This window comes from Canis lupus, chromosome 20 (assembly GCF_003254725.2).
Source record: "Canis lupus dingo isolate Sandy chromosome 20, ASM325472v2, whole genome shotgun sequence".
Taxonomy (NCBI): domain Eukaryota; kingdom Metazoa; phylum Chordata; class Mammalia; order Carnivora; family Canidae; genus Canis; species Canis lupus.
The window spans coordinates 1,950,096-1,976,466 of record NC_064262.1 but is presented as its reverse complement, the minus strand read 5'-3'; the positions used below and the strand labels follow the sequence as shown (position 1 = coordinate 1,976,466).

Genomic DNA, 26,371 nt, shown 5'->3' with positions numbered 1-26,371 from the left:
AATTTACCCACTTTCTGCTTATATAGCCTGTACTTCTGGTGTCATATTCAAGGAATCATTGCCCAATTCAATGTCATGAAGTAGATGCATTTTTTTGGCTAAACCTTTTGAAAGTGAAATTTCAAACACCAGAATCCTCAACTCCTGCATAGTTCAGTGTGTGTTGCCCAAGAGGAAGGAACCAGAAGGAGGATGTTCACACATAATCCCATGCCATTATCACACTCTGGAAAAGTGACAGTAATTCCCTACCTCGTTCTCTGTCTGGTCCATATTCTGATTTCCTTAGTTGCCGCCAACTTTTGATGTTAAGACTTGTGATAACATGAGCAGCAATGATGGAGGTGGCCTTGGAAGATTCCTGTAATTCTTTCTTGTTCCTCTTACTATTTATTCAGTCCCCGGGGCCTATGAGAAGGTGGCTATGGCCAGTGGGACTGGGCAAAGAATGTGGGGGCTGCTTTTCCCCTTCTTTAGGTGACCACTCAGGAGCTGGGTTTGGCGTCACAATTCCGGGAGCTCCACCCCAGAAGAGCGGGCAGGGCTGCCTGTCTGCATCACTTTTGGTTGTGAAGATCCCCCTGCCCTCCAGAATGAAGCCCCAGAGATTTGTGTAAACCGCCTGCACCCACACGCCTAGGGTCATGACCCGCCAGAGCTCATGGCTTAGAAAGGCAGAGACCAGGGGCGCCTGGGTGGCTCAGTGGGTTAAGTGGCTGCCTTTGGCTCAGCTCATGATCTCAGGGTCCTGGGATCAAGACCCATGTCGGGTTCCTTGCTCAACAGGGGGCCTGCTTCTCCCACTTGCTCTGTTCCTACTTGTGCTCTGTCTCTTTGTCAAATGAATAAATAAAATCTTTAAAAAGGGTGGGGGTGTGTGCAGAGACCAGAACATCCAGGAGTTTGAGCTTTAATAGAAAAAGTCATTCTTGGGAAGTAATGTTCAGTAATTCACATGTTCTTGATTAAGTGGTAACTCATATATATAGGCTAATCCTGATTCATCCTTTTTATATCCAGAATGGAACCGCAGCGTCCTTGTTTCTGGTGGTTCTTGTCTAGCTCCAGAATTTCAACCACCAAGGTCGGGCTCCTGTTCCGGTAGTCATAGCCTTGGGCCTCCTGGTACACAGGGCTTGCCTCTAGCCAACTACGTTGGGGAGACTTTGTGCCGAGTTAGGCAAGACCCGTCTCCCTTGTGCCATCCTGCAAGTGGCACATCAATAGACTTGCATGGAGCCCCTGCTTCGGGCCAAGCCCTGAGCCAGAGGCTGGGAATACCTGCCTAGCCACCCTGTCCTCCGGGGTCCCAGTCACAGGGACAGAAAGGTGGTTCTGGTAGAGGACAAAAAAGCAGGCAGTGGGCCCAGTGGGGAGAGCACGGCCCGTCTTTCCAACTGTCTCTTTCTTTGTGCCACAGCATGACCTTGAGAACCACACTCAGTGTCACTGGTCCCCAGACCCCTTGCGGGGCCAGGCTGCAGCCTGGTACAGTGTAGACACCACGGGGATGGGAGCTGTCATTATTACATCTTCCATTAAAGATACAGGAGCCTTGGGGACAGAAGCACCCGTTTCCCCAACAGTGTCTAGGCACCTGTCAATGGGAGGAAACACTTGAACTGGCCCTGAAGAGGGAACAGGGCTTCTCCAGCAGACGGGAGGAAGGACATAGGAAGCGGGATTCTGGAAACCGGGAATGTCCGGGACAGCCCTGGCCTATAGGTACAGAAGATGGGCACGTGAAGGAAAGACAGGAGCTGCAGTGGCTCCTGGTGTCCCAGGGGAGGAAGGCTTCCCAGAAGAAGGGGCAGCTGAGCTGAGCGTGGAAAGAGAGGAGAAGCTCTGCAGGCGGCCAGGCCGAGGAGACAGGTATACACTAGGCCTAGAGGGAGTGAGGCGGCGGGGTGGGGATGACGACGTGTTGAGGAGGGCCACGGGGCAGTGGCTGGAGCCCATGGCTTGTGGCCTCACAGGCCCCTGCGGGAGTTTGTTGGACTTGGCCCTACTGCCGCAGGAAGTGGGGCGCTCTGGGGTGGGTTCTGAGGGTGCTGCAAGCCAGCTGAGTCCCAACAGGAGAGGACACATGGACAGGGGAGCTTGCGCTGGGAGCCCCAGGCAAGAAGGCCGTCTTCAGCGTTCAGTGTGTTCTGCATTCCCGCCAGTTTCTGTGGTCGATTCTTACTTGTGTTTAGGATATTCCATAAGCCTGGCATTCATGAGAACACAGCCCTACGAGCCACAGGGAAAGCAAGAGCAAGCAGCTCCAGAGAGCTGACCTTCCGTGGAGGGATGGGGCCCCTCTCTCGTGAACAGCCCGTTCTTTGTGAGATGAGGCGAGGGAGGGACCTTTCCCTCCGGGCCTCCCGGTGGAGGCCGCCACCTGAGTGCTGCGCAAGGCGTGCAAACACCTGGCCACACACGGCAGCATGTGTGCAGCTGGCGGAGAGTTGCTAGCCTGAGAGTCTGGGAGCCTGGGAGCCCTCCCTGAAGGGGTGAAGTCTGACCTGAGGCCTGGAAGCCGAGTAGACATCAACCAGACAAAGAGCATCAGGCTGGAAAAGCATTTGGGACAGGAGATGGAAACCAATGCACGTAGGACAGGATTTTCCGTGATCCAACTCTGCACTATAAATTGTCCCCCCCTTGCCCTTCAGGTCAGGGGTGGAAAATGAACAGATTGTCTCTGCAAAGACCTGCCAGTTCACTTTAGGCTTCCCAAGGGTTTCACAGACATCCCTTGGATAGAGTTGCTGCTCTCTCTCCAGCACACTAGACAAGGTGATCTGCTTTTTCCTGGGAAGAAAATGGATGGACTAACAGAGACCTAAACAATGGAGGAGGGAGGTGGGAAGCCCAGGATGGCTGGGCTCTAAAGCATAGAGGAAAAGGGAGGGATTTGATGGGAGGAGCATCAAAAAATCCCAGCTGTAGACACATCTATAGGAACCTGAGGGGAAATCGCAGAACATGAGGCCTGTTGGACCACATTTCTCTGAGAAGTAGGGGACAGGGTCAGGTGGGAGGGCATGTGTGTCTGTACCCAGAGGGTGGCCCCCAACCCCTTTGGCAGTCTGTGAAGGAAGGCAACCCCTGGGATCCCCCCAGGTCACCTCATTATCTGTCAGGCCCAGGTGTTTCTGGTCTTCACCAGGGACTCACCCCTTTCTTTTCTGGGAGGGCCGGCTCCACAGCTCCTGGCCATCTGAGTCCACAGGACCTGCCTTTCCTTTCTCTCCCTCTAGACAGGTAGCATAGCCTGGTGAGCAGTTAGGAATGCTAATGTGCAGCCCGACTGCCCATGTGCTTCCCCTGGCTCTGTCCCACACTTGCTGTGTAACTTTGGGTGAGTTACTACCCCTCTGAGCTTCAGGCTCCTCACGTATAGAACAGAGATAATAATCCTAGTCCCTATGTAGGGACTAGTCCCTATGTCCCTCCTGAGAAGGTTCAGTGAACAACTACAAGCAAAGCACTTAATATAGCCCTACAGAGTTAAGGGCTCAGCATATTACTCTAATTAAAAATGTAATTTTGCTTTCCATCACAGAACAGATTTTCTAAAAATAGGTCAAGAGATTTGACTGTAGGGGTAGGGCCTAGATTTTGCTCAACCGAAAGCTTAAGAAAGCTCCCAGCTGTGGATTGCAGCTATATTTACTGTGCTTTAGGGCAAAGTTTCTTCCTACAGAGAGACCACGTGCAGAAGTCAGAAGTCCCAGTTGGCACATCCCTGGCTGTCAACTTCAATTGACAACAGCCCTCAGAGCCCCGAAAAACAGGGAGGTATGAGAGGATCACTAAACACACTCAGGAGACCAGGAAAATACTCACCGCTTAGGAGACCTATAACCCAAGTAGAATCTTGGAGGTCCCTTCTACGGGAACTGAGGCCCAGGAAGGAGGAGGGCCTCACCCATGGTCATGTAGGTTGGGGTCTCTTGGGCAGGCCTCACTCTGCTTCCAAGAAAGAGTGGCTTTCCTCCCCTTGCTTCCCAGTGTCAGACTTCACAGTCATTATCACCACTGTGGACCAGACCCTGGGCTAGGCACTGTGGCTTTATCATTTCACTGAATCTCCCCAGGCACCTCCACTATCCCCCCATTCACAGATTGGCAGACTGAGTCTAAGAGCAAGGAGCCTTGTCCAGATCACTCGGCTAAGAGGTGTCAGGGCTGGGTGGTCTCACTCCTCTGACCTTCTTTATACTGTTTGCTCGACTACCCCAAGATGAAAGACTTCACGTCTCAGTAAGTGGAGGTGCCCCCAGGAGTCAGTCATCTGGAGCAAGAATTCAGTCACTTGGACTCAGATCCACAGCCTCTGGTTGATAGGTCCCCGCAATGTCCTCAGCTGGCAGGACCAGCTGTGGTCCAGAAAATGGAGGGGAGCTGGCTGTGAGAGATAGTACCAAAGACTGGCTCTTTCGTATGTGTTTTTAATGAAGCTTTTTATTTGGAGATAGTCATGGTTCATATGCGCTGGTGAAAAATAATACAGAGGGATCCCCAGGGCCCATGTTCTGGCCCTGGGCACCCGCCAGTGGTGACATCCTGCAAGGCCACAGGATGGGGCACAACCAGGATACTGACATTGAGGCAGTCAGCCCCAGAACAGAACATCCCGTGACCACAATATCCCTCCTGTAGCCCTTTGTAGCCACATCCACGTCCCCCCACCTCACCCTCCCGAGCCCTGACGACCACTAATCTGTTGCCTCGTTTTGTCATTTCAAGAATGTCATGGAGATGGACTCATACAAGAAGTCCTCCGCAGGACTGACTCTTTGGTGCTAGTTTTGAATGCGCTGGCTCCGCTGACCAGTGCTCTGGGCTTGGACCTGGCCGCGGAGGGAGAGCCCTGTCTATCTCTTCCTGGGGGGCCTGGACACCCTGCTACCCTGAAAGGGGGACCTGGGGCAGATTTAGATCTCAATCTCTCAAAAACAAAATCTGCCACGACTGGGCCAGCACTTCCTTGCAGGGAGGGAGGGTTGGGCCCTCCGAGCCCCAGTGCTCCCGCATGGCGCGGCCCTCCTCTCTTCCCTCCTGGCCCCCACCCTCCACCCTGGCCAGGGCTCGCGCCAGGGCCTGCCCTTTCCCCGACCCATCTGCTAGGCCCTTCTCCAGGCCCATAATAGGCCATTGTGTAAACAGGGCCTACGTGACCAAGACGTGGAAAAAGCGAGCAGGAAGGGGCGGCAGGAAGCCCCGGGGGCCGTCCGAGCAACTGAACCCAGGAGCGGCCTCCGCCAGGCCCTCACAGGCCGGCATGGCCCGGGCCAGCGGGGCGAGGGCCGGGCGGCCCAGCAGGCATCGAGGTCGCGGCCACACGCTTGCAGGAGACAGGCTGGGCCTGCGCGCAGCGGACTTCTCAGGGCCCACGCACCCACCTCCTTGCTCACCGTCTCCGGGGGCGCCCCTGGTGTGTGCGGCCTCACCTCTCTCCCCACCCCCGCCGGCGGGAGGAGGGAAACGGGCCACCGCGGAGGCCAAGCCCTGGCCAGAGAGCGCGCGGGGCGCGGCTGCTCGCCTCCTATTGGCCAGGATTGGGTCGCATGACCGCTCGGCCGCAAAGGAGGCTGGGAAATGTAGTCCTTTGTCCTGGTGGTAGTGTTCCAGACTAAATACATCCAGGGTTTTCTAGGGGAGAACGAGAAGTGGGGAACGGATGACAGGTTCCTCGTCTGCACAGTAGGGACCGCGAGAGCCATTCCTCCTCATACGGCGTGCTTGTGACGGCTGTGAAGGTTAAATGGGCCGAGCACTTAGTGCAAACATACAGGAGAGCTCAGAAATAAATGTTAGCTGTCCTTATTTCATTTTGCCGAATGAGATCCTGCATGTGACACCCAGGCCCCTGCTCGGCTGCACTTGCCATCATTCCCGGTAGCATCAGTTTACGACAGACTTTCAGCCCGGGGCTTTCTCGTGAGCCCTGTCGGCCCCTCCCCAGACCCCGATCATCCCCTGCAGTGGCCACGTGCTACCCATGGACTATCCTCGCCAGTCTCATCTCAGCCCCCAAGCAGATGGCCTGGCCCTGTAGGAGTCGTGCCAGCTCAGCTGCAGGAAGTGGCTAATCTCTCTCGTGTGGCTTTTCGCAAATGGTCTGGTTTGCTGTGCTCCATCCCCAGCATGGGAGGAATCCGGGGACAGCAGGGGTGACCCAGGACAGCCTATCCCCTCTTGGCATGGGTCCAGGATTCTGGCTGAGGCCCTATAGGGGGTAGTCCAGCAGGAGGGGAGATGTAGCCTCCGCACTTGGAGAATCAGAGTGAGAACATAGCAGATGCTCTGGTGGCCTCACAAGGCAGCTGTTCCTGTACGCCCTGTCCCCATGGCTTTTACGCTCCCTCACCCAGTCCTAACACCACAGGGCACTTCTTCTCCAACTAGCTAAAGACTCATTGGCAAGGATGAGGAAAGTGAGTGAAGGGGCGTTGTGGTCTCACCCCTGCCCATATGGGGCTCCGAGAGTTATAGAAGCTTGTTACCCAGATTCTGTGGGGCAGATGCCCCATCTCAGGCCACAGTGAGCCCCAGCAGCAGGAAGAGTCAAGCCAGAAACTAATCTGGGTGGACTTACGAGCAATGAACAAGGACAGTGTCGGGCTCTGGTGCAGTGGGCAGATGGTTAGGAGGGAAGACCCACCCTTGGGCACATCTGACAAAGGGACAGACGTAGCTGAGGGTGCAGAGATGGCAACAGGCCCCTTGCCAGGACGGCAGGCAAACTGCAGCCCCGACCTGCCTGAGCCCTGCCACTTCTGAGGTTCATGGGGCAGTGCCCTGCCATGTGCCCTCAGGACCCCTCACACCAGCCCCAGGCCTTCCAGCAGGGCCATTACCCCAGGAACTCAGGTGGGCTCCTCAGCCACTCCAGCCAGGCAGACTCTAAGTCAAGGAAGGCAGACTTAGAGAAAACAAAATCCACACAAATTACACCAGAACATCTTCAGAGCTATTCCTGAGTGAAATCATCAAAGCAAGCAACACGCTGCTTACATCTTTTAAATTACAAATTCATGCTTTGGAGCTGCCCATGGACACACGTATGGATATGGACCGCCACAGAGCCTGGAAGAAGAGACACCGGAAGTAGTGCAGGTCCAGGTTCTGGAAGGGCCGGCCACACTGCCAGCCCTCAGCACCCACACCCCAGACCCAGCTGACCTGAATGGAGTCAACTGTTCAGGCCCCAAAGACTCCCAGGGAATAGGTCTGAGCCTCTGGACCTGGAGCCTCCAACCCCTACCCCCGGCCATGAATTGATGGATCTCTCTCTCTTCTCCTGCAGGTGGACCTCTATAATTCGGACCCCCTCATCTGCCGGGCAGGCCTGAAGGTGTGCTTTGGCATCCAGCTGCTCAACGCTGTCACTAGAGTGGAGCGGGCCCTCCCCAAGCTGACCTTGCCCTTCCTGCTGCTCCAGGGCTCCGCCGACCGCCTTTGTGACAGCAAAGGGGCCTACTTGCTCATGGAGTCCGCCAAGAGCCAGGACAAGACACTCAAGGTAAGCAGCCGCCCACCCCCACTGCTGCTTCCCAAGGCCGAGGTGGGCGGGGCAGTGGCACCGCTGGGCCTCCCGCACCCCACCCCACCCCCGCCAGGGGACTAAGCAGCAGGAATCTCAGGCATCTGCTCATTCTAAGGGAGCCCCCGAGCCACTAGCTGACTGATCTCACAAACGAGCTTGAGAGGAAGGAGGAGAGAACGCTGAGAAGCTGTCAGGTCCGGGAGAGTACCCACCCCGAGCACTGAGCAGCAGAGGTCAGCTTGGGCATGAGGGCCAAGGGCACGTTTTCTGCCCGCCTCCCTACCTGTCAGCCTTCTGCACCAGCAGCAATAGCTCCAGCCCAGCAGCCACCCCGGGACACTGAGCGCACAGGTGCACAGGCCTTGGTGGGATTGGATCTGCGCAGGAATCTTCCAGAGCATGTCCCATAAAGGGTACAATGCCCGTGGCCTAGCCGTATGGCATGTCGGATACAACAGACTGCAACGTACTGACTCAGAGCGCCTTCCGAGGTGGCAGGTGGAGTTGTGGGGTTGACCTGCATTTCGTGCCCATTTCCTTTGCTTGATGGAGCTGGGAAGAGCCCTGGCCGGAGGAGCATCTCCTGTGCGCCCGTCAAGCGACAGCTCATCCCAAAGGTGGCTCTCTGTGGCCAGCTGGGTGGACGCAACCCCAAGGTGCATTCCCGAACAGATCTGTCTTTGACTGGGCCACCACAGCCCAGGCAGCCACCTGTGGGGGCCCTGCACCCCGGCCGGATCCTGCTCAGGTATGAGAGCAGGCAAGTCACACAAGTCCCACGCCTCCTGAGCTGTGCTGTCAGGATCCCAGCTCAGGCCCCCCCGAGCAAGCCCCTGGTCCTCTCCACCCTGCACCTTGCTGACAAAGATGCTCACACCCTGGCCAGCCGTCACAGGCTCCCCTCACACCGTTACAAAGTACAGACCCTAACTCACACCAGCCACCAGGTGTGGACTCGGGGCTGAAGAGAAAGAAGGAGAAAAGGGAAAGGAGAGCTGGCTCGTGTTCGTGCCAGAGGGCATGAAAACCCTGGCAGCACCAGGAGACCCCCCTGGTTATTCCTTCACCACCGATGAAGGGGTGGGCTGGGTCACCAGAGGGAGGGCGAAGCCCTTACTTTAGATGGGGTGCCCAGGGGAGACCGCAGAAGAACATTCCAGACTGAGGGCGAAAGAGCACAAAGACCCCAGATTGGTGAGATCGCAGTGTGTGCAAGTAGCCAACAGGGGGAGGTGTGAGCCAAGCGAGGGACTGGTGGCCTGTGTCCCTGGAGAGTCAGGACTTGTTTCGGTTCCCTGAGGAGCCACTGAAGCGTCTGCAGCTGGAGAGTGGCATGTGCTGATTTCAGCTCTCCAGGCGCCCTGGCAGCTGCCATGTGGAGACAAAAGTGGAGGGCAGAGGCGGCTGGGAGGGACGGTGACAGAGTGACCAGGGTGAGCCCCGGGGCTGGGCCTCACCAGTGACGAGACGAGACCCGCTACTCTGAGATGGGTGACACTGGGAGAGAGATCTGGGGAACGTTGAGAATTCCATTTTGAGTCCCTTTAGAATTCGGAAAAAGACCGGGGCGCCTGGGTGGCTCAGTCGGTTAAGAATCTGACTCTTGATTTCAGATCAGATCGTGATCCCAGGGACGTGAGATTAAGCCCTGAATCAGGCTCTGCATTGAGCATGAAGCCTGCTTGAGATTCTCTTTCCTTTTCCTTCTGCCTCTCCCCCATGTTCTCTCGCTCTCTCTCTCTCAAAAAAAGGGGGGTAGAAGGGAGGAAGGAAGGAAGGAAGGAAGGAAGGAAGGAAGGAAGGAAAGAGGAAGAAAGAAAGAAAGAAAGAAAGAAAGAAAGAAAGAAAGAAAGAAAGAAAGAAAGAGAAAGAAGAAAGAAAGAAAGAAGAAAAGAAAAGAAGAAAAGAAAAAAAAAGAAAAGAAAAAAGAAAAGAAGAATCTCTAAAAGATCCTCACACAGTCAACATTCATAGAGGAATTATTCAGAGCAGCCAACAGGTTGAAGCAGCCCAGGTATCCATCAATGGATGAGTGGATAAATCAAGTGTGGTCTGGACCAACGATGCGAAGAGTATTCAGCTTTAAAAGTGAATGGAATTTTGACTCATGCACAACATGCATCCCTGGGGACATTATGCTCCATGATATAAGCCAATTGCAAAAGAAAAAGTACTGTATGATTCTATCTTGTATGAAATATCCAAACCATAGAAATAGAAAGTAGAATGGTGGTTGCCCAGGGCTGCAGGGAATGACGAGAGGGGATTTAACCGGGCCAGAGTTTCAGTTTTGCAAGATGAAAAAGTTTTAGAGATCTATTGCACAACCATGTGAACATACTTAACACTACTGAACTGTGCACTTAAAAATGATTAAGATGGCCACTTTTAGGCTAATATTTTTTACCACAGTATTAAAAATAAGGAAATTTGGTGGTGCCTATTAGTAGTCCCACTGGAAATGGCAAATAGGCCGGCAGATATACACATCTAGAGTTCAGAGAGAGGTCTGGCTGGAGATATAAATTCCTGAGTCACCAGCACGTGGGTGGTTTTAAAACCACGAGACCGAACGAGGTTACTCCAGGGAGGGAGGAGGGCCACAGCCAGGCCTGTGGGCCACACCAGCCTACAAAGGTCATTGGCGCCCCCATAGACTGAGAAGGGGCTGCTAGAGAGGCACGGAGAAGAGGAGGAGGGTAAAGAGCCGTGCAAACCACAAGAGGAGAGTGTTTCTAGAAGGTGAACTCTGGTCAACTTTTGAATGAAGCTGAGAAGTCAAATCATATGAAAGCAAGGTGTTTCCCAGTTATTGTGCCATGAGGGTCATTGGAGTCTGTGCCAAGGACACTCGCTGAGGGTTGGGGGAGTGAAAGTCAGGTTGGAATAAGCTAGCACCAGATGGAAGGCGGGGATGTGTAGACAGAGAACGGCACAGACGTGGCCATCGCTGGAGAGAGAAAGACAGTCAAGGGAGGGTGTGAGTTGATTTAAGAAAGGGAGTGCTAGAACATGTTGGGACATTTAAATTTATCTGAATCATCATCTGATCCAAAGGCAACGACAACGTAAAGAAGGGAGCCTTCAGGCCTGATGGGGAGGTGGCAGGGCTGGAGCACTGGCTGTGCTGCCTGGGCCTCCCCACCTGCACCTGTCACCTCCCGTGGCCCTGACTCCCTGTCTCTCCTGATTGCAGATTTATGAAGGTGCCTACCACGTCCTCCACAAAGAGCTTCCTGAAGTGACCAACTCCGTTTTCCGCGAAATAAACATGTGGGTCTCCCAAAGGATAGGGGCGGCGGCGGGAACGGGGTCCCCACCCTGAGCACAGCGGCTGCGTGGCCGGCCCACGGTCGGGGAAGTGGGCAGAGGAGGCAGAGGTGGGCTTCTCACCTGTGGCTCGCCAGGGGGAGGGGGGAGGACATCACAAATTGGAGGAATCCCTAGCACAATGTACTTAAAAAAAAAAAAAAAAAGAAGACATCCTGTCTGCTCCTGGATCTACGTTAAGGGGTAGACACTTTATGCAAAAACAGAGCAGGGTCCCAGGCAGTGTCCCAGGGAGGGAATGTGCTCAGACGTCCTTCAAGCCGAGCAAGCCTCTGCCCTGCCTTTCCTGGCCCCCACGAGGCTCCCAGCAATTCCTGGTGTGCCTCAGACACCCGACTGCAATAACTGGAGGAGCCTCCCTGATGCCCTCCGCTCCGGCCCCCACTCCAGGACCTCCCCGCCTGGCCCCGCTCCGTGGCCTTTTGCCGTGGGACTAGGTGGCAGGTGGCAGCCCCCCTGGGCACACCCATGTGCCCTCTGATGCCCAGGAACTGCCTGGGACCCCCTCGGCCCGAGGAGCCACCCATGACCCACATCAGCTCCTCGTTGGCCTGGAGCTGGACTGCGGGACAGGATGAGGCTTGGCCCAGAAGGAGTACAGGCAGGCAACCCCTCCAACCTGCCGGGCCGCCTGCCGCTGCCCACCGAGTGCTTTACGTGTTCAGAGGCTGCCTTTCCTGGCGAGACTACTTTTACCCAACACTATGAGAGGGCAGTTGTGTTGAAGGTGAAGTGTCTAATATATAATGTATATTCTAAAGCAGAGATTATTTGGGTGGGTGGGTGGGACCAACGGAGGCTTGAAGGCACTGCAGCCCGATGCCCCCGCCCAGGACGGGGACGGGCCAGCCGCAGGGCCCTGTGTCAAGGCGCTAGGGTGCAGCCCCTGTAAGCAGGGCCCCGGGGCCCCCACAGTGGGCGGTGACAGGCCCGTCCTTGTCCTGGCCTGCCTGGGCCCATGGCCACCCTGGAAGCCTCTGTGCTGGGGGCACAGCTACCTCTGGTGGCAAAAGAGGAGAGTCCCGGCCCAGTGGCCCAGCCCAGGGCTGCAGGCCCCAGAGACCACAGCAGAATGGGCCGCGAGGCTGGCAGGGGCCAACCTTTGCCAGCAGAGGGCCCGGCAGCGCCTGACCTGCCATTGTCAGGTGCCAACCCCAGCCTGCCCGCCCTTGGCACCAGCAATAAATGGGGCTCACAGCCCACTGTGGGAGGACTTCCACTTCCACATGGGACTGTTGTTACCTCACGAGGCTCCTTGGGGGCAGACAGGATCCCGGGTGGGGGTGGAACTGCTAGGGGGCACCTGCTCAGCCCACAGGGTGCAGTCGGGGGCCTCCAGGCTCCGGTGAGGCGGCCGCTCCCTTGCCAGGCCCTCTGTGACCTTGGAGGCTGGGAGTGGGGGCTTCACCGCACCCTGTTGTTCTGGGGCTTGCTCTGGGTCCCCAGAGACGGGAGGCCCTCTGGCTCTCCTTCCAGGGGCCCTCGCCACAGCACAGTATAGCCCAGAGCTGGTCCTTCTCCGGTGGTCGGACCCTGGCCCCCAGTGGAAAGTCATGCCGGCCTGGGGGCCGAGATTTGTGCTCTCCTGGCCCTCTAGTGGGGGTCGGGGCCCACGGCCCCACAGGGAGAGGCCCTCATGGCCCCATCTGACTTCTCTGGCTCCTCCTTGGAGGAGAAAAATGTAAAAAACACCCTGAGAGAGGAGGTCAGCCCCTGCCTGTTCAAACGGGCCTCCGTGTGAATGTTTCTGCTCCTCAGCCGAGGGAAAGCAGAAATGCCACCCAGAAAGGCCCCAGACCTCAAGACGCCCCTGAAGCCAGATCTGGAATTCTCGCCCAGGGCTGTGCTGGCCCGGACCCTGCAATCGCCGTGCCTCCTGCCCCTGCCACCGCTCCAGAAGCACCTGCCGGCTCGGCCACTTCCCAAATTAAATAGCAGGCACGTGGTTTGACCAGGAATCATTCGGATGCATGAATTTATTTCTATGAAAGCTCTGACAGAGACGAATTCAGTCCCATCTACAGGTCTGGTTAAGGGTCAAAAAATTGCTGTGTTAAAAAGAACTATTTGGAGGCAGGACTGTCTCCTAATGCAGGAGGGGCGGGACGTTGCTGTGCCACCTGCTGAGTGGGAGCAGGAAGGTGTGGGGGCCAGACACCAGCTGTGTCCGGAGTCCCACGAGGGGCCACAGCGCGGCCGCGGGCCCACCCGTCCCGGGGAGCCGTACAAGCCTCCAGCTGAGTTCATGCTCCACGCTGACGCTCAGAGCTTCCAAGCTATGCTTCACCACGACAAGGTCGTGGCCCGGCCTTCAGGCACCAGGAGATGCGGCTGACCCGAGCCCTGCCCGGGGAACGGACCTGTGGGGAGGCAGACGCAGCCCCTTCCCCTGGAACTCGGAGGCCGTGCTGGTCCGTAGGGAAATGAGGTTCACGCCCGATGGTCTTCCTAGGCCTTGATGCCACCTGCGGTGGGAAGGGGAGTACAGCTCCTCTCAGGGAGGGGGGCGGATGGCCACGGGCACCCAGTGAGAGCCCCAAAGGATGCCAGGAAAACCCACCAGCTCTGCTCTGCACCCGGGGCAAGGTCCCACACTACCTTTTCTTTCACCAATCACTAACATAAACCCTTTGGGGTCACCATGATTTTCTAAGCAGTTTGCCAGTTATTGTCTCTGCAGCTCAGCCGCATCCCTACATATGTACCATTACGGGGACTCGTGATGGGTTCAGAACTATCAAAGGAACCATGTATGCCACAGCTAATCCGAATAAAACAGATGTTTTCTGCATGGTGGTGTCGTCTGTCTGCCTGAGACTACAACGCTCCCTGTACAGAGAACAGCAGACCCTCTTGTGGGACCTTACTGTTGTCTGTGCTGAGCCAGTCATCTGATCCAAGCCATGGTTCCCCGGGGACCTTATTTTCCCTCCTCCGTTCCCACGGACTTGGCCACCCTAGTCCCCCAGCCCTAGACTCCCGGGCTAATGCCCAGCCCAGGCGGCTCCATCCTCTGCCCATCTCAGCTCTCCTGCTGCTGAGCCAGGGCTCTGCACATCCTCTTCCCCTCCTGTGTCCCACAGTCAGCCCCGCCTCCAGGGTAGGGCTACATGACGCTTCCCTCTGGCCCCACTGCTGTTGCCTTCCCTCCCACCAGATGGCGACAGCACCCTCCTCAGGGGGTGCCCTGGCAGCCCTGCCCACACAGCCCCAGGAGGGGGTGTTAAGTGAGTCAGAGGTAGCCCTTCTCACTCACAACCCGCCTAGCCAGTGGCCTCCCTGCCTTCATCCTCCTCCTGCTGTGTCCACTGGCCCCCACTCGCCAGCCTCCCTGCTGGACACCTCAGAGGCCTTTCCTAACCGCCCAGTCAAGAACCAGCACAGGCACCCTGGCTCCTTCCCCACCTTCCATATCCCTGGCACATTATTACCATCTGACATGATCTGACTTCTGCTTGACTGTTCAGTAGCTCTGTCCCTCCACCAGAACTGAGCTGCAGGAGGGTGTGTGCTTACATTAGGCCCGTGGTCTCCAAACTTGTCCAATGAGGGAGGGAGGGGCTGAGGGACGGAAGGCTTGCTACACTGGGCAGGATGCAGTCCCTGGGACTGCCCTCCAAAATGAGGGCAGAGGGACACAAACCTGCCACTCCAGTGCCTAACAGTTGTGGGGCAGAGGGAGGAGCGATGAAAGCATAGTGACCAGCCCAGAAGCACCCCTCTGGGAGAGCGGAAAGATGAGCAGGAGTGGGGTGCACAGATCCTGCAAGGCAAGAGGGCTCAGGGCAGGACTTGAGGGTGGAAGGACCTCAGGTTGGCATCAATAGCAGCACTCAACTGAAGGTAGTGTAGTGCAGGGGTCCACTGGGTGGGTGTAGTGTCAGGACCAGCCACAAAGAGCCCACAGCCTTGACTGGAGGGGCTGTCGGTACAACACAGAGTGCTGCCCCTGCAGGAGGGGGCCCACTTGTCAGGTTGTGACCTCAGGTAGAGGACACAGCCATGACCAAAATGGAAGCTAGCAGGAAGGGGTAGCCTGGCCTCTTTCTCCTCCCTCCTTCCCTCTCCTCTCACTGTAGGGGAAGTCTCAAGGACATGGCCCAAAAAAGGCTGCTCCAGCTCCTGCCACTGTGCCCTCCTTCCAGCCTACAGGAGGGGAAGAAAGGAAAGGGGCAGGCACCTATCTTTCAAGGAATAAACCAGAGACTGCCCTTAGTGTGTCAGATCACATCTAGAACCGGATGGCATGGCCACAGTTAAATGCATGGGAGGCTGGGAGGCGGGCCAGGTGCCCACAAAACAGGACAGGCTCAGGGTAGGAGGGTATCTGAGGACCAAGTGCATGTGCTGGAGCCTTTCAAGGATGGGAGTGCCAGGGTCAGTATCTGCCTGGGAGATGCCAACAGGGGGTGAGAATGAGCTGGAGGTGAGCCAGAGCCCTGATTGGTGGCTACTGAAGAGGTAACATCAACAAGGTCTGGTGACCCTCGAGGCCCAAGGGATCCAGAGGGAACATGAGGAACACATGCATATCTCCAAAATGCTGCAGATCAGAAAAGCTTACAGAGTATGCCCCACACTGTTCCTCTTAGATCCTCCAGGGAAGAATGAAAATTCACTCTGAAGCTGACCCTAGTTGAGCTGCCTCTCCTAGTGGAGGCTTCCTCGTGGGCGCCCCCATGGAATTTCTACTTGAGCTTTTGGGTGGTTGGTAGTATTGCTCGTTCAGACTGCTCAGGAAACAGGCTCTGAGGGATGGAGTGATTGGCTCAAAGCCAGTGCAGAGTGTGAGCTCCAGCCCAGTGTCTGAGACTGTGCTGCAGGAGACCCCACTCCCTCCCAGAGAAGGAAGGTGGGCGACACAGCCCCAGGGACAGAGTGCCAATGCAATGCTCAGATCTTAAACCACCAGTAGGGCCTGCTGTTGCCTGAGGGTGGCTTCCCGGCTCCAAGGTAGAAGCTCCCAGAAGCCTGAGGGCCCCAGAAGTCCTTTCTTCTGAGGCCTGCCCTTCAGACTTTGCCCAAGTCAGAAATCGTTATGCCTTCAAAATGTTCACTCAGGGATTAAGGCTGCCCCTAGGCCTGGCAAGAGCACACCTGCCCGTATGATGCCAGTGCCCAATGGCAGCCTGGTCCCCAGCGGGGCTCCTCGGTCCACTGCCATGAATGGGACATTAAGGCGTATGCGGTTCTCTAGGTGAACGAAAGAACATATGCAAAGCTTTCACTCTCTTTTAATTTTTATTTTTTGCAAGTGGGGAAGATTTTATAGGATGGGTGAAAAAGTATTTTCTATTTTTATTACAGACCTGCCTTGTGTAATGACTGTTTGGGTCAGGACCAGGACCAGGGGGAAGCAAGTAAGGCACTTGTCTTGGACACAATGTAAATGGGGCACCAGGAATCTTAATGAACAAGACCATACTTTTATGTGATTTAAATTAAAAGTAATGGAAAAAAAAAAAAAAGCATGATGAACCAAATAGCAGCCTTTTAAATAAAGACAGGCTCAGGGATCCTGATGTTTCTCCCAGCTCCAGCACATCTGTACACAGCACCTAACTGACCCGGCCCCTGCCCCTACCGCCATGGCTCCCTCTCTCCCTGGGGCCTTGACAAGCCGTCCCTTCCTTACCTCTTAGTACAAAGCCATGTGGTGCTTATTTTGTCTGTGAAAAATGTGCAAATAACTTGAGCTGGGATAGAATGCATGTGTTTCTCAATAGAATTCATGGACCTATTTTTCCATTCAGCAGGAATGAATTAAAGTTGTTACTTGAGGACAGATGTCCTTTTTGATTCTAAATGCAATACAGCCACACTATGAAAACGACACAGAAATCAGATGAAACCCTCAACTCTTGCTCTGGAAGCATGCCGTGTTTCTAAGCCCGGGCTTGCGGGGGGCACCTCAAGGCAGGCTGAACAGCCCCCAGCTTCCCCCTGCATGTACTGAGGCTGCCCGAGCAGCCCCCCGACCACAGGAAGCTTACCATCATTTCCTTCCCCACTGGGCTCACGGGTGCCCTTCCTGTTGTTTCCTGTTTGCAACACCGCCCTGAACACCTTCAGACAGAAGGCCTTTCCCCACCTTAGGCCACAAGTAGCTGAGAAAATGAGGAAGGTGTGGTGTAGTTGGCGAATGCCCCTGCAGCCGTGGGGCTGAGGGGACCACGGTCCTGGGGGTGGTGACTCTCCAGATCCACTGCCTCCCTAGCAGGTGCACCTCACTGCCACTCTCTCGGTGACCTGCTAAGGTACCACTTCCAGAGGACTCGCTCTTAAACCGCCTCACTTAGGTTTTTACTTACAATCTATTCTAAAACAAGCACGATTTCAAATAACAGCTGTAAAAAAAAAAAGAGAGAGATGGGTTTCCATAGAGTTCACTGTTGTCCCCAGTATCTATCTTAAAAAAAGAAAAAGCATCATCATTTTTTTAAAAACCCTTTTTTAATGTTTAAACCTCTTACTATATATACCTTGCCTCCCGTGGAGTTAGTGTGTGTGGCTCTTAGGCCACCAGCCTGGCCCCACCCAGGAAGTCTGGGTGCCCAAGGCAAGCAGTGACCTTGCAAAGTTGCAAGTCAGCCCCTGCCTCGCCCTCCTCACCTTCCTCACCTTCCTTGCCCCTCCCTCCACACCTTGGGTGGAGCCCAGCATTTCACAAATACCAGCTTACTGCGCCCCCTGCCCCCACCCAGGCCAGTGCAGGGCCCTTCACAAGTAGCCGGAGCTCACTTTTAATGCCCCAAGCCAAAAGGGAGGCACTATCAGAGTCACCCCAATTTATAGCTGGGTAAACCAAGGCATGGAGCTGTGACCAGGGAGGAAAAGGCAGAGCTGGGGTAGGAACTCTGGTCCCGGGGTGGCTTGGGCTCTGGCCATGATGACCTCCCTGGGTCTCGTTCCGAGGCTCTTCAGGCTCCCAGGCCCATGCCCAGACCCTGCCCTCCACCCAGCAGGCCCTGCCGTCCACGTCCCCTTCCCCCACCCCCATGCCAATCACCTCCCTGCCTGCTGCTACTTTGTTCACCCATCCCACCTTACTGCTTCCCCCATGGGAGCCACTTGCCAGACCAACATGGAGGACATGCAGAGGGGAAAAGGAGATCCCAGAAACTCTAGAACTGATGAACATGTAAGGCACAGACGGCAGGACACCCAGTGCTGTTCCTAGGGCAGAATGGGACAGGCCTCAGACGCTTGCTGCCTGGGCCTCAGGTCGGGGGACAGCCTATAGGGCATCCGGAGATGGCCACCTAACATTCCTGATAATGTCATAGCCCCCGTGGCAGAGGCCAGGAGGCCTCCCCAGGAAGGAGGCTGGCCGGGGGCTGAGAGAAGACAAGAGGTCAGTCCTCAGCTGCTCCTGGCACGAGACTCTCCATGGCCAGCCGCCAGTGGGCTGAGGAGTGGAGGGAGCCAGGCTAGGGCCAGCTGGGCTCACTGGGCCCCCTCCTACCCTCCACTCCCACTCACTCCTCCCTGGCCCTCCCCCTGGAGCTGCAGAGCAAGCTGCTGCCACAGGGCTGACCAGGGCCTCTCCCCCTGGCCCTGCCAACAGCCCAGCCTGGGTCTTCGCAGCCATAAAACGCAGGTGCTGGTGGGGAGGCTCCACCGCTAGATGAACGGCCTCTGGTGTGCAGGGGGTGCTCATAAATGAGTGCTAGAAATATGTCTGGCTCAGAAGCCAGTCCTTGCCCGGTCTGAGGAGGAACGGCCTCTATGGTGGTTGGGTCAGCCTCCCACTGAACCTCCCCCAGGACCACTGAGGGCAGGTGGGTGTGTCGGACTTCACATGGCGAAAGCTGTGCTGGAGGGGAAGGGGGAGAGTCCCACGGCTGGAGAGGCTGGGCCCAGCTGGGGAGTCTCAAGGCCCCTACTCAGAACCCCCACCACACCCAGCCCCCGAGGAGCCCCTGCTGGGCACCGATGGATAAGGGGCTCCGAATCTAGAGCTCTTCCCTGGCCCCCTGCACCTGCACCCCGCCCCAGACACAGGCTCAGGCTCTCACAGTGAATTCAAGCTTTATTGCCACACAAAGACTCTTCTGCTCCCCATGGGCCAGCTCTGTGCCTGGGAGAAGCCTGCTTGCTGGGCTTGGCTTGGAAGCAAACAAGCCAGGGCCAGGAGAACGGGGGTGTGGAGGGGCTCGGGGAAGGGAGGTCCTAAGAGACCCCCACCCCAGGTGTCCCTGAGTGGTGCTCAGCCCCAGGGCCTCGGGGGGCTGGTTTGTGTTGGGAGGGGGCTCATCCTGACCCTCTCCTGGGGCCCCAGGCACGCTGGGGGAGGGGCACCCCACAGAGCCCCCTCAGCCCACCAGGACACCCTCCTCCAGGGAGCAAGGAACATGCGTGCAAGCACACACACAGCTGCCCGCCCGTGCCACACGCCGACAGTCAGCAGTCCAGGCCAATAGACACCAGCAGGTCCTCAAGTGCTCGTAGCCGCTGCTGCGCCTCCTCGATGGCACTGTAGGTCTGCACCGTGCTGGCCACATGGAAGCGGATGTCGTCCACCAGCGGGATGGAGTCCGTCTCCTGCCGGGCAGCCACGGCCGCCGCCTCCTCCCGCACGGCCTCCATGAAGTCCTCCCGCTCCACCAGCTGTGGACAGGCCAGCTCAGAGCACGCCGGCCGGCTGCCCTCAGCCTGCCCCACCCACCACGGCTGCCCCAGGCCCACCTTCTCGATGACCTTGGCCATGTACTCAGTGCACTGGTCCTCGAGGCGCGCCAAACGGAACAGCTTGGCCACGCGCCACACCCCCACCACGTTGTCCTCATCCAGCAGCTGGGCCAGGCTGCGGCCACAGAGCCGCTTCAGGCCAGGCAACAGGTACATGTCGGCCACGCTCAGCACATCGTAGGCCGCCTCGGGGGGCAGCTGCAGTGAACGAAGGGGTTAGGGGAGGATGAGCCGCAAGGTCACCGGGGACCACTCGGGGCCCTAGCAGCAAGGCTGGGAGCTATTAGGGAGATGGTGGAGGCTGCAGGTAGGGCAGGAGCTCCCTCTCAGGCCTCAGGGTGACAGGCCTCACCTGTCCCGATGGTCACACCCCCTAGCCCAGCCAGATTGCTGCAGGCATCCGTGGGACCAGAGAGCTTGGCAGAGACGGGTTCCCACACCTTAGGCCCTTAACCAGGAGAGAGAAGCTGAGCTGTGAAGCACACAGACCCACACTCTGAAATCCTAGCTGTGGGACCCAGGCAAGTCACTTCACTTCTGTGTGCCTCAGTTTCCTCTCTGGGCAGTACAACCATGCCTGCCTCTGTTGTCAGAAAACAGAAGATGCTTTTCCAAACTGAGGCAGGAACCCCCCCCCCCTCCCCAAGGCAGCAGAGTAACTCTTTACCGGCTCCCTTCCACCTACACCTGGACCCTGTGCTCGGAGAGACCACAGGTTCAGGCTCGGCTCCCATCCAGACTTTGGACGGGCAGAGGGAGAGGCTGGAGACAGGGCAGGCAGGACCTCTTCGAGCACATCCAAGCCACACGCACTGCTTACTCAGGCTGGGCTCCACCTGTGACACACATCCATCTGCACAAGACCTTAAAAGACCACAACTATCACCATCCCCACTTTCTAGAAGGGGAAGACTAAGGCACAGAGCCACTGAGGAACCAGCCTAGGGTCACACAGCTTGTGAGCAGCTAACCCAGCGTCAAACCAGGTTAGGAGCCCAAGTCCACACTTACAGCCATTACATACTGTCCTCAATGGCAAAGCTCCCGCAGGAGTGTGGCAGGGAGCGGGGGAACATGGACCCCGGGTGGCAGGGGCCAGAGCTGAGCTATGCTGCAGGAGGAATGGAGGCCGGGAAGGGTGCCCACGTAGAGAGGCTGCTAGGCTTACAAATGGGGACCATGTGAGGTGAACACAGGCTGACATCACAGCCCAGCTTGTCCCCCAGGCCCCACTCCTGACAGAGGCCACACAGCCCCACCTGCCTGCTTGGCAAGTACGGCCACTAAGTGAGTTCTCTCCTGGGCCACAGGAGAACGGTGGGTGTGGCCTCCACCTGGCCTATGACAAAGGAAACAGTGTGTTTCATTTTATTCTTCCTCCTAAGCTGTGAGTCAGCCTGCACCCCAATATCCAATATCCAGATGCACAGGACACCTCCTCAGGTGCTGTGGACCAGGTCCAGCCCACTCTGTGTTTCGTAATGAATACAGAGTGGGACACAGCCATACCCACTCATTTCTGCACGATGTTGACACCTAGTCCTCAGAGAAGGCTTGCTGACTGCCCCCAGGCCATGTCAGGGTGACAAGATGGAGGGGATAACCTGGGTCCCCGCAGGTCACCTGTCCTGGCGCACTCACTTCAGACGTGAAGGAGAGCAAACATCTCTCTCCTTTATGTGATTGTATTTGGGGGGGGTCTCTTTATCATGGGGCCTTTTACACACACACACACACACACACACAGCACACCTTCGGCAGCAGTTACTGCTGCCCATGTCACCCATGCTCTGAGGATGCTCTGGGCCAGTTGAAGACCCAGGGAAGCAAAAGCACAGGAGACAGAAATCCAGAACCCTGGAAATGGACAGCAATCCAGAGGCAGGAGGCGCGGCGCTCCCCACTGTTGTGGTAATTCAGGGTTACTCTCCCTACCCACCCTCCAACCGAGGACCTGGGGACCCCAGGTAGCTCATATTAAATCCCAAGTGTCATGTGCTCATGATGTGGCTCTTGCCACTCATTCCTGTTCTGGAACCAACCAAGGTCCCCTCTGCCTGAAAGAAAAACCCAAACGCGTCCCATGCTTCCTCTCCAACCTCAGAGCAGAGCAGACCAGCCCCACAGAGCAGAGCAGGACACAGGCACTCCCTTGAAGCCCCGGAGCGACCCGGCTGCACACCTGTCCCGATGGTCACACCCCCTAGCCCAGCGCACACAGCCTGCTCGAGCTCCGCACCTCTGTGTGGTCACTATAGATGTAGTAGAGCACGTGGGTGAAGATGTCAGGCGAGATGCCATGGAGAGTGATGGCCAGGAGGCCGCCTGAGGCCTCCAGCTCCTCGTTCTCTCGGAAGTGGTCGTCCAGCAGGGCCCGGAAGTAGTCGCTGCGGCCGCAGAAGAAGGCCTGGGGGAGGCTGGGCTAAGGAAGGGTGGGGGCCAGTGCCTGTCCCCAGAGCTGGCCGGGGACATAAGGCAAGGGGGCGGGGATGGGGGGGCGGTAAGGGACGGCACCTTGTGGCAGAGAAAGCTGCAACCTTCCACCCGGAAGCAGACATCAGGACAGCTGTTGAAGCCGTCGGGGCAAGGGAAGGGCAGCTCCCCGAGATCACCCTGGGAGATGAAGGAAGAGACACCATTGGAGCAGGTGGGACACAGGAGAGCAGCCAGTCCTAGCCACAGGTCTAGTCTAGCTCGATCTGGAGGGATGGCCTGCAGCCCCATTTGCAAATTGAAGTGTGACAACGACCCAAGTAAAGTGGGCTCAGAGAAAGGGACTGGCTCCAGCCCAAGGATGGAGCCAGGCGCGGGGCTTGTCTACCATGGCCACGTCCACATGGGGCCCCACCCTCCTTGTGCTTACACGGAGCTCCGGGGGCAGGGCGCAGTCGGCCAGCAGGGCCATGTCCTCCCGAAGCCGGGGATCTGCCGGCGGGGGCTCGATGGTCAGCACCTTCACACACGTGCCTGGCTTGGAAGCCACTGTGGAGGGGACAATACAGCTGCAGGGCCCGGGGGCTGCTGGTTCCTGCCCGACACCCTGACCCCAAGCCTGGACTCACCGAACTCAGACACTTTCTCACACTTGGTCTCCAGGTCGCTGAGCAGGTCCCACAGTTGGCACTGCTTGGCCAGGCGCTCACAGTCACTAACATGCTCCACGCCGACGTCCAGGCGGCCTAGGGGAGACACAGGAAGCTCAGGGCCCGAGAGGAGCTCTCTGTGGTCCCCAGCACCAAGGCTCCCAGATCTCCTTCCTGCCTTGGTTTACCCCCTCAAGAGCCACTGCCTGACTTCCACAGGCCCCAGGACAGATGGAAGGGGACTTGGTGTGTAGGTGGGACAAGCTCCTCCTGAGTAGACCCTCCAGCTTGCTGTTTCCCAGCCCACCCAGGAGGCAGCTAGAACAGCCCCACGCTGCAGGGCACAAGTTCCAGGAGGTACAAGGGGGGCCCAAGGCCCCCGTTTCTGCTGGACAGAAACCCCCTCCCTGCCAGTGTCCCGCAGGCTCAGAGATTCACCTGTGTACAGGTACTGCAGCAGGGCCCCAAAGGCCACGGGGTTGATCTGCAGGCAGGGAGACCAGGAGGGAAGGTCAGAGGCAGCCACCCAGCATAAGCTCCCTGCTGTCCCTCCACCTGCCCCTGGGAGGGACACACCAGTGGATGCCTAAGGACCACGACATTCTTGCCCTTCCATTTGGTGTCCAGCATGTTGGCAAAGTAGGCACTGCGTGCACCCAGCACACAGCGATGTGCCCGGAAGGGCTTCCCGTGCACCACAAAGACCACGTCACTATGGATGCCCTGCTCCAGGAGCCTGGGGAGGAGCAAGCGGAGCAGGTGTTCAGCAGGCCCTTCCCCCAACCCTGCAGGAGGGTCCTCAGCCCTACCCCATGCACACCCAGCCCTGCACCCCATCTCACCGCTGCAGGAAGTCATCGTAGTAGTCCCGCCTCCTGCAGGAGGCTGTCACCTGCTTGTAATCGCGCAGGGCCCGGCGGATGGGGTCGCTCAGTGCCCCGTAGAGGCAGCGCTCCCCATCAAAGGTGTTGGCTTCACAGCGGGCTCCTGGGGGCAGCAGGGCTCGCCAGTCAGCAGGCTCGGGAACATGTACACTGCGGCAGGGACAGGGTCTGGGGGGAAATCCTAATCTCTCCCCCTGCAACCTTCCCACGTGTAGGGCCCAGCCCTGGACTTCGGAGCCCCTGCCAAATTATCCTGGGCCCACTCTGACACCAGCATCTTCTCTGCCAGGGCCTGGGCACATGGGCATGTCTTGGTACCACAGACTACAAACAGAGCAGGCTCAGAGACCACTCTGCTCTAGGCCCCGGACACAGCCATAAACACACATCCCAGTCCTGACTAACCGATCCTCCAGTGTGGCGGTGGACAATGAACATGTTAACAAATGATGTCAGGTGCTATGAAGAAAAAGAAAGCAAGGCAAAGTGGTTGTGGCTGCCACACAGGGAGGCCAAAGAAGGTCACTGTGTCAGTGACAACACACAGAGACCTGAATGGAATGAGGAAGTCAGCCATGCAAAGATCTGAGAAACAGCAATGTAAATAGGAAGAACAGTGAGTGCAAAGACCCTGTGGTAGAAGCAAACTTGGAATGCGAGAGCACCAGAGAGGCCAGTGTGGCTGGAAGCGTGAGCACATGGGGGAGCCAACAGAGGTGAGGCCAGAGGGGAAAGAGCAGTTCACTTAGAAGCACAAAGACTGGCAAGGCAGTGTAGTTTTATGCTAAATGCAAATGGCAGGTCTTGGGGAACTTTAAGCCTATCAGACTCGTGAGACCCATCAGGCTGCAATATGGAGCATGGACTGTAGGTAGGGCAAAAGGGGCAGACAGGAGACCAGAGGAGGCTGGCTTTGGGGCTGGGCAGAGAGCTATAGTTGGGCTGGGTGGTGGCTGTGGAGATGGGGAAGTGGACATAAGAAAACAGGTTCCAAAAGTAGAACCCACAGTACTTGCTGACTGGGTGTGTATAGCGGTGAAGAAAGGACAGGACTTGAGAGTGTCTGCAAATGCAACCCCCCCCACACACACACACGCATGCATGCATGCACACACGCATACAGAGCCCCGGCTCCTTCTCTCACCATTGGCCAGAAGATAAAGTACTAGCTCTTCATGCCCACAGAGGCAGGCGTAGTACCTGAGGGGGGGGAAAGGAGGAGTATGGGAGGCTGTTATGAGGCCTGAAGGCCCCACCCCCACACACACACCTGCCATGACCACCCACCCACCCGGCACTCACAAGGGGGTGCTGTCCCACTTGTCCCGCACATTCACCTCCACGTCCCGTTGCTCCAGCAGGTACCTAGGCAGGGAGGAGAGCAGTGTCTGAGTCAGGACAGGTTCGCGGTCTGTGAGAGGAGACCCACAGAACGGAGAAAGAGAGAAAACATCAATCTTGGCTGAGAGAGGTCTCTCCCCTATGTGAGGGCAGGTGGCAGGCAGGCCAGAGCAGGAAAGGCATTCAACCAAAGGGACCAACACAGGTAGACACGGTGCTGAGGGGAGAACTCCTAAGGGAAATGGAGAACCTCAGAAGCAGGAGCCCAGAGCTGGCCTGAAGGCATCCGTGAGAGAAGAGGGGGTTTAGGGCTTCTCCCACAGCCCCCTGGCTGCTTGTGCCAGCAGACTGGATAGGGGAGACTGGACATAGGGAGACCAAGGAGAAGGCTTCTGCAGGTGTCCTGCTGGTGTGGATGCATGAAGAGCAGTGAGAAAATTCAAAAGGCAGAAGTCAGGAGACATGGTAGCTGATGGGATGTGGCAGGTGAGGGGGATCATCACGGATGGTGATGAAGCCATCACTGAGGGCAGGAAGCCTGGGTGAGATGTCCAAGTTGGACTGGGAGTGCTCTTCAGTTGCACTCAGCTTTGGGGGTTATCAGCTAAGTCCTTGGTGAGATCTGATGCTGGGGAGGGGCCAGGGATGCTGTGGGAGTTGGGAAGCCTGGGACCAGCCCAAGGGAGCAAGTGGTGGGTCAGAGCCAGGGAGCAGGGAGGGAAGGGCCCACGAAGTGAGGTGCCCCACACCCAAATGGGCCCTCCCTCACTCCCTGTTTTACGGCGATTTCAGCGCCAGATTTGCCTTAACCGCATTTAGGAGTTTCCGAATCCCCGGGGATCAGAGGTTGATTCTGGGTCCTACGTGTTCCCAGCGTGCCGGGCCCTGAGCGCATCCGTGGAACGGGCCGAGTCTGGAGTCCTTGGCCCCCCGGGGTCTGACCTCCCGGTTCTGTAAGCTCAGAGGGCGACCCTCGTCTCCGCTCACTCGTCCGGGGCTCCGGGGCTCCGGGGCTCCGGGGCAGCGCTCTCCCTCAGAAGCCCGCGCGGACCCCAGGAGCAAACCCGCGCGGGCGCTGCGTCCCGGCGCACCCCGGTCGGAAGGCCCCGCTCGGGCGCCCAGGCGCTCCTGGGGGGCCGTCCGCGACTGGTCGGGCTCCGGAGGCGCGCGCCCGTCCGAGCCGGTCCGCTGCACGCGGGGGGCCAGCGGCGCCGGAGGGCGCCCCTCCCACCCCGCACCCCCGGGCCGCGGGGTCCTCACCGCACTCGGCCCACATCCCCCTTCCTGCAGCTGGCGAAGAGGTCGCTGGTGTCCATGGTGCCGGCGGCGCGGACCCGGGCCGAACGACCTCAGGCGGCGGCGGCGGAGGAGGAGGAGGCGGCGGCGGAGGAGGAGGAGGAGGCGGCGGCGCGCCCCGGCCGGATGTAAACACACGCGGCCCCGCCCCGCCCCGCCCCGCCCCGCTCCGCAGCGGCACCTGGCGCCGGGAGGACCAACCCGGG

At 57.6% G+C, this 26,371-nt stretch overlaps 2 protein-coding genes across 11 annotated transcripts in view; one reads left to right on the top strand and one right to left on the bottom strand.

Annotated features, from left to right (window-relative positions):
• Nucleotides 1-13,661, top strand: part of MGLL (monoglyceride lipase) — a 114,714-nt gene extending 101,053 nt beyond the window's left edge. For all 6 annotated transcript variants that reach the window (XM_025448084.3, XM_049098372.1, XM_049098374.1 and 3 more), the window contains 2 exons: nucleotides 7,301-7,516; nucleotides 10,737-13,661. In XM_025448084.3, coding sequence (XP_025303869.1) covers nucleotides 7,301-7,516; nucleotides 10,737-10,865 — 345 coding nt within the window. In that variant the 3' untranslated portion in view covers nucleotides 10,866-13,661. The remainder of the gene's footprint in view (nucleotides 1-7,300; nucleotides 7,517-10,736) is intronic.
• A 5,223-nt stretch (nucleotides 13,662-18,884) lies between these two features.
• Nucleotides 18,885-26,280, bottom strand: ABTB1 (ankyrin repeat and BTB domain containing 1). Of its 5 annotated transcripts, none has more exons than XM_025448050.3 (12): nucleotides 26,130-26,280; nucleotides 24,831-24,893; nucleotides 24,673-24,728; nucleotides 23,487-23,631; nucleotides 23,221-23,380; nucleotides 23,083-23,128; nucleotides 22,624-22,740; nucleotides 22,425-22,543; nucleotides 22,076-22,174; nucleotides 21,801-21,983; nucleotides 19,559-19,759; nucleotides 18,885-19,480 (listed from the first exon to the last, which is right to left on the bottom strand). In XM_025448050.3, the coding sequence occupies exons 1-12, from the start codon at nucleotides 26,183-26,185 to the stop codon at nucleotides 19,274-19,276; spliced, it is 1,452 nt and encodes a 483-aa protein (XP_025303835.1). In that variant the 5' UTR covers nucleotides 26,186-26,280; the 3' UTR covers nucleotides 18,885-19,273. The 5 variants fall into 5 exon arrangements, with proteins under 5 accessions (XP_025303835.1, XP_025303844.1, XP_025303857.1 ...); XM_025448059.3 differs by having other exon boundaries at nucleotides 21,801-21,968; nucleotides 26,130-26,279; XM_025448072.3 differs by having other exon boundaries at nucleotides 24,866-24,893; nucleotides 26,130-26,279.
• Nucleotides 26,281-26,371: the final 91 nt, after the last annotated feature.

Coding starts and splice junctions, on each gene's coding strand:
- ABTB1 (XM_025448050.3), bottom strand. CDS start 26,185: ATGGACACCAGCGACCTCTTCGCCAGCTGCAGGAAGGGGGATGTGGGC. Junction 19,760..21,800: donor TCTATAGTGACCACACAGAG/GTGCGGAGCTCG, acceptor CGTTCACTGCAG/CTGCCCCCCGAGGCGGCCTA. Junction 19,481..19,558: donor TGGCCAAGGTCATCGAGAAG/GTGGGCCTGGGG, acceptor GCCTGTCCACAG/CTGGTGGAGCGGGAGGACTT.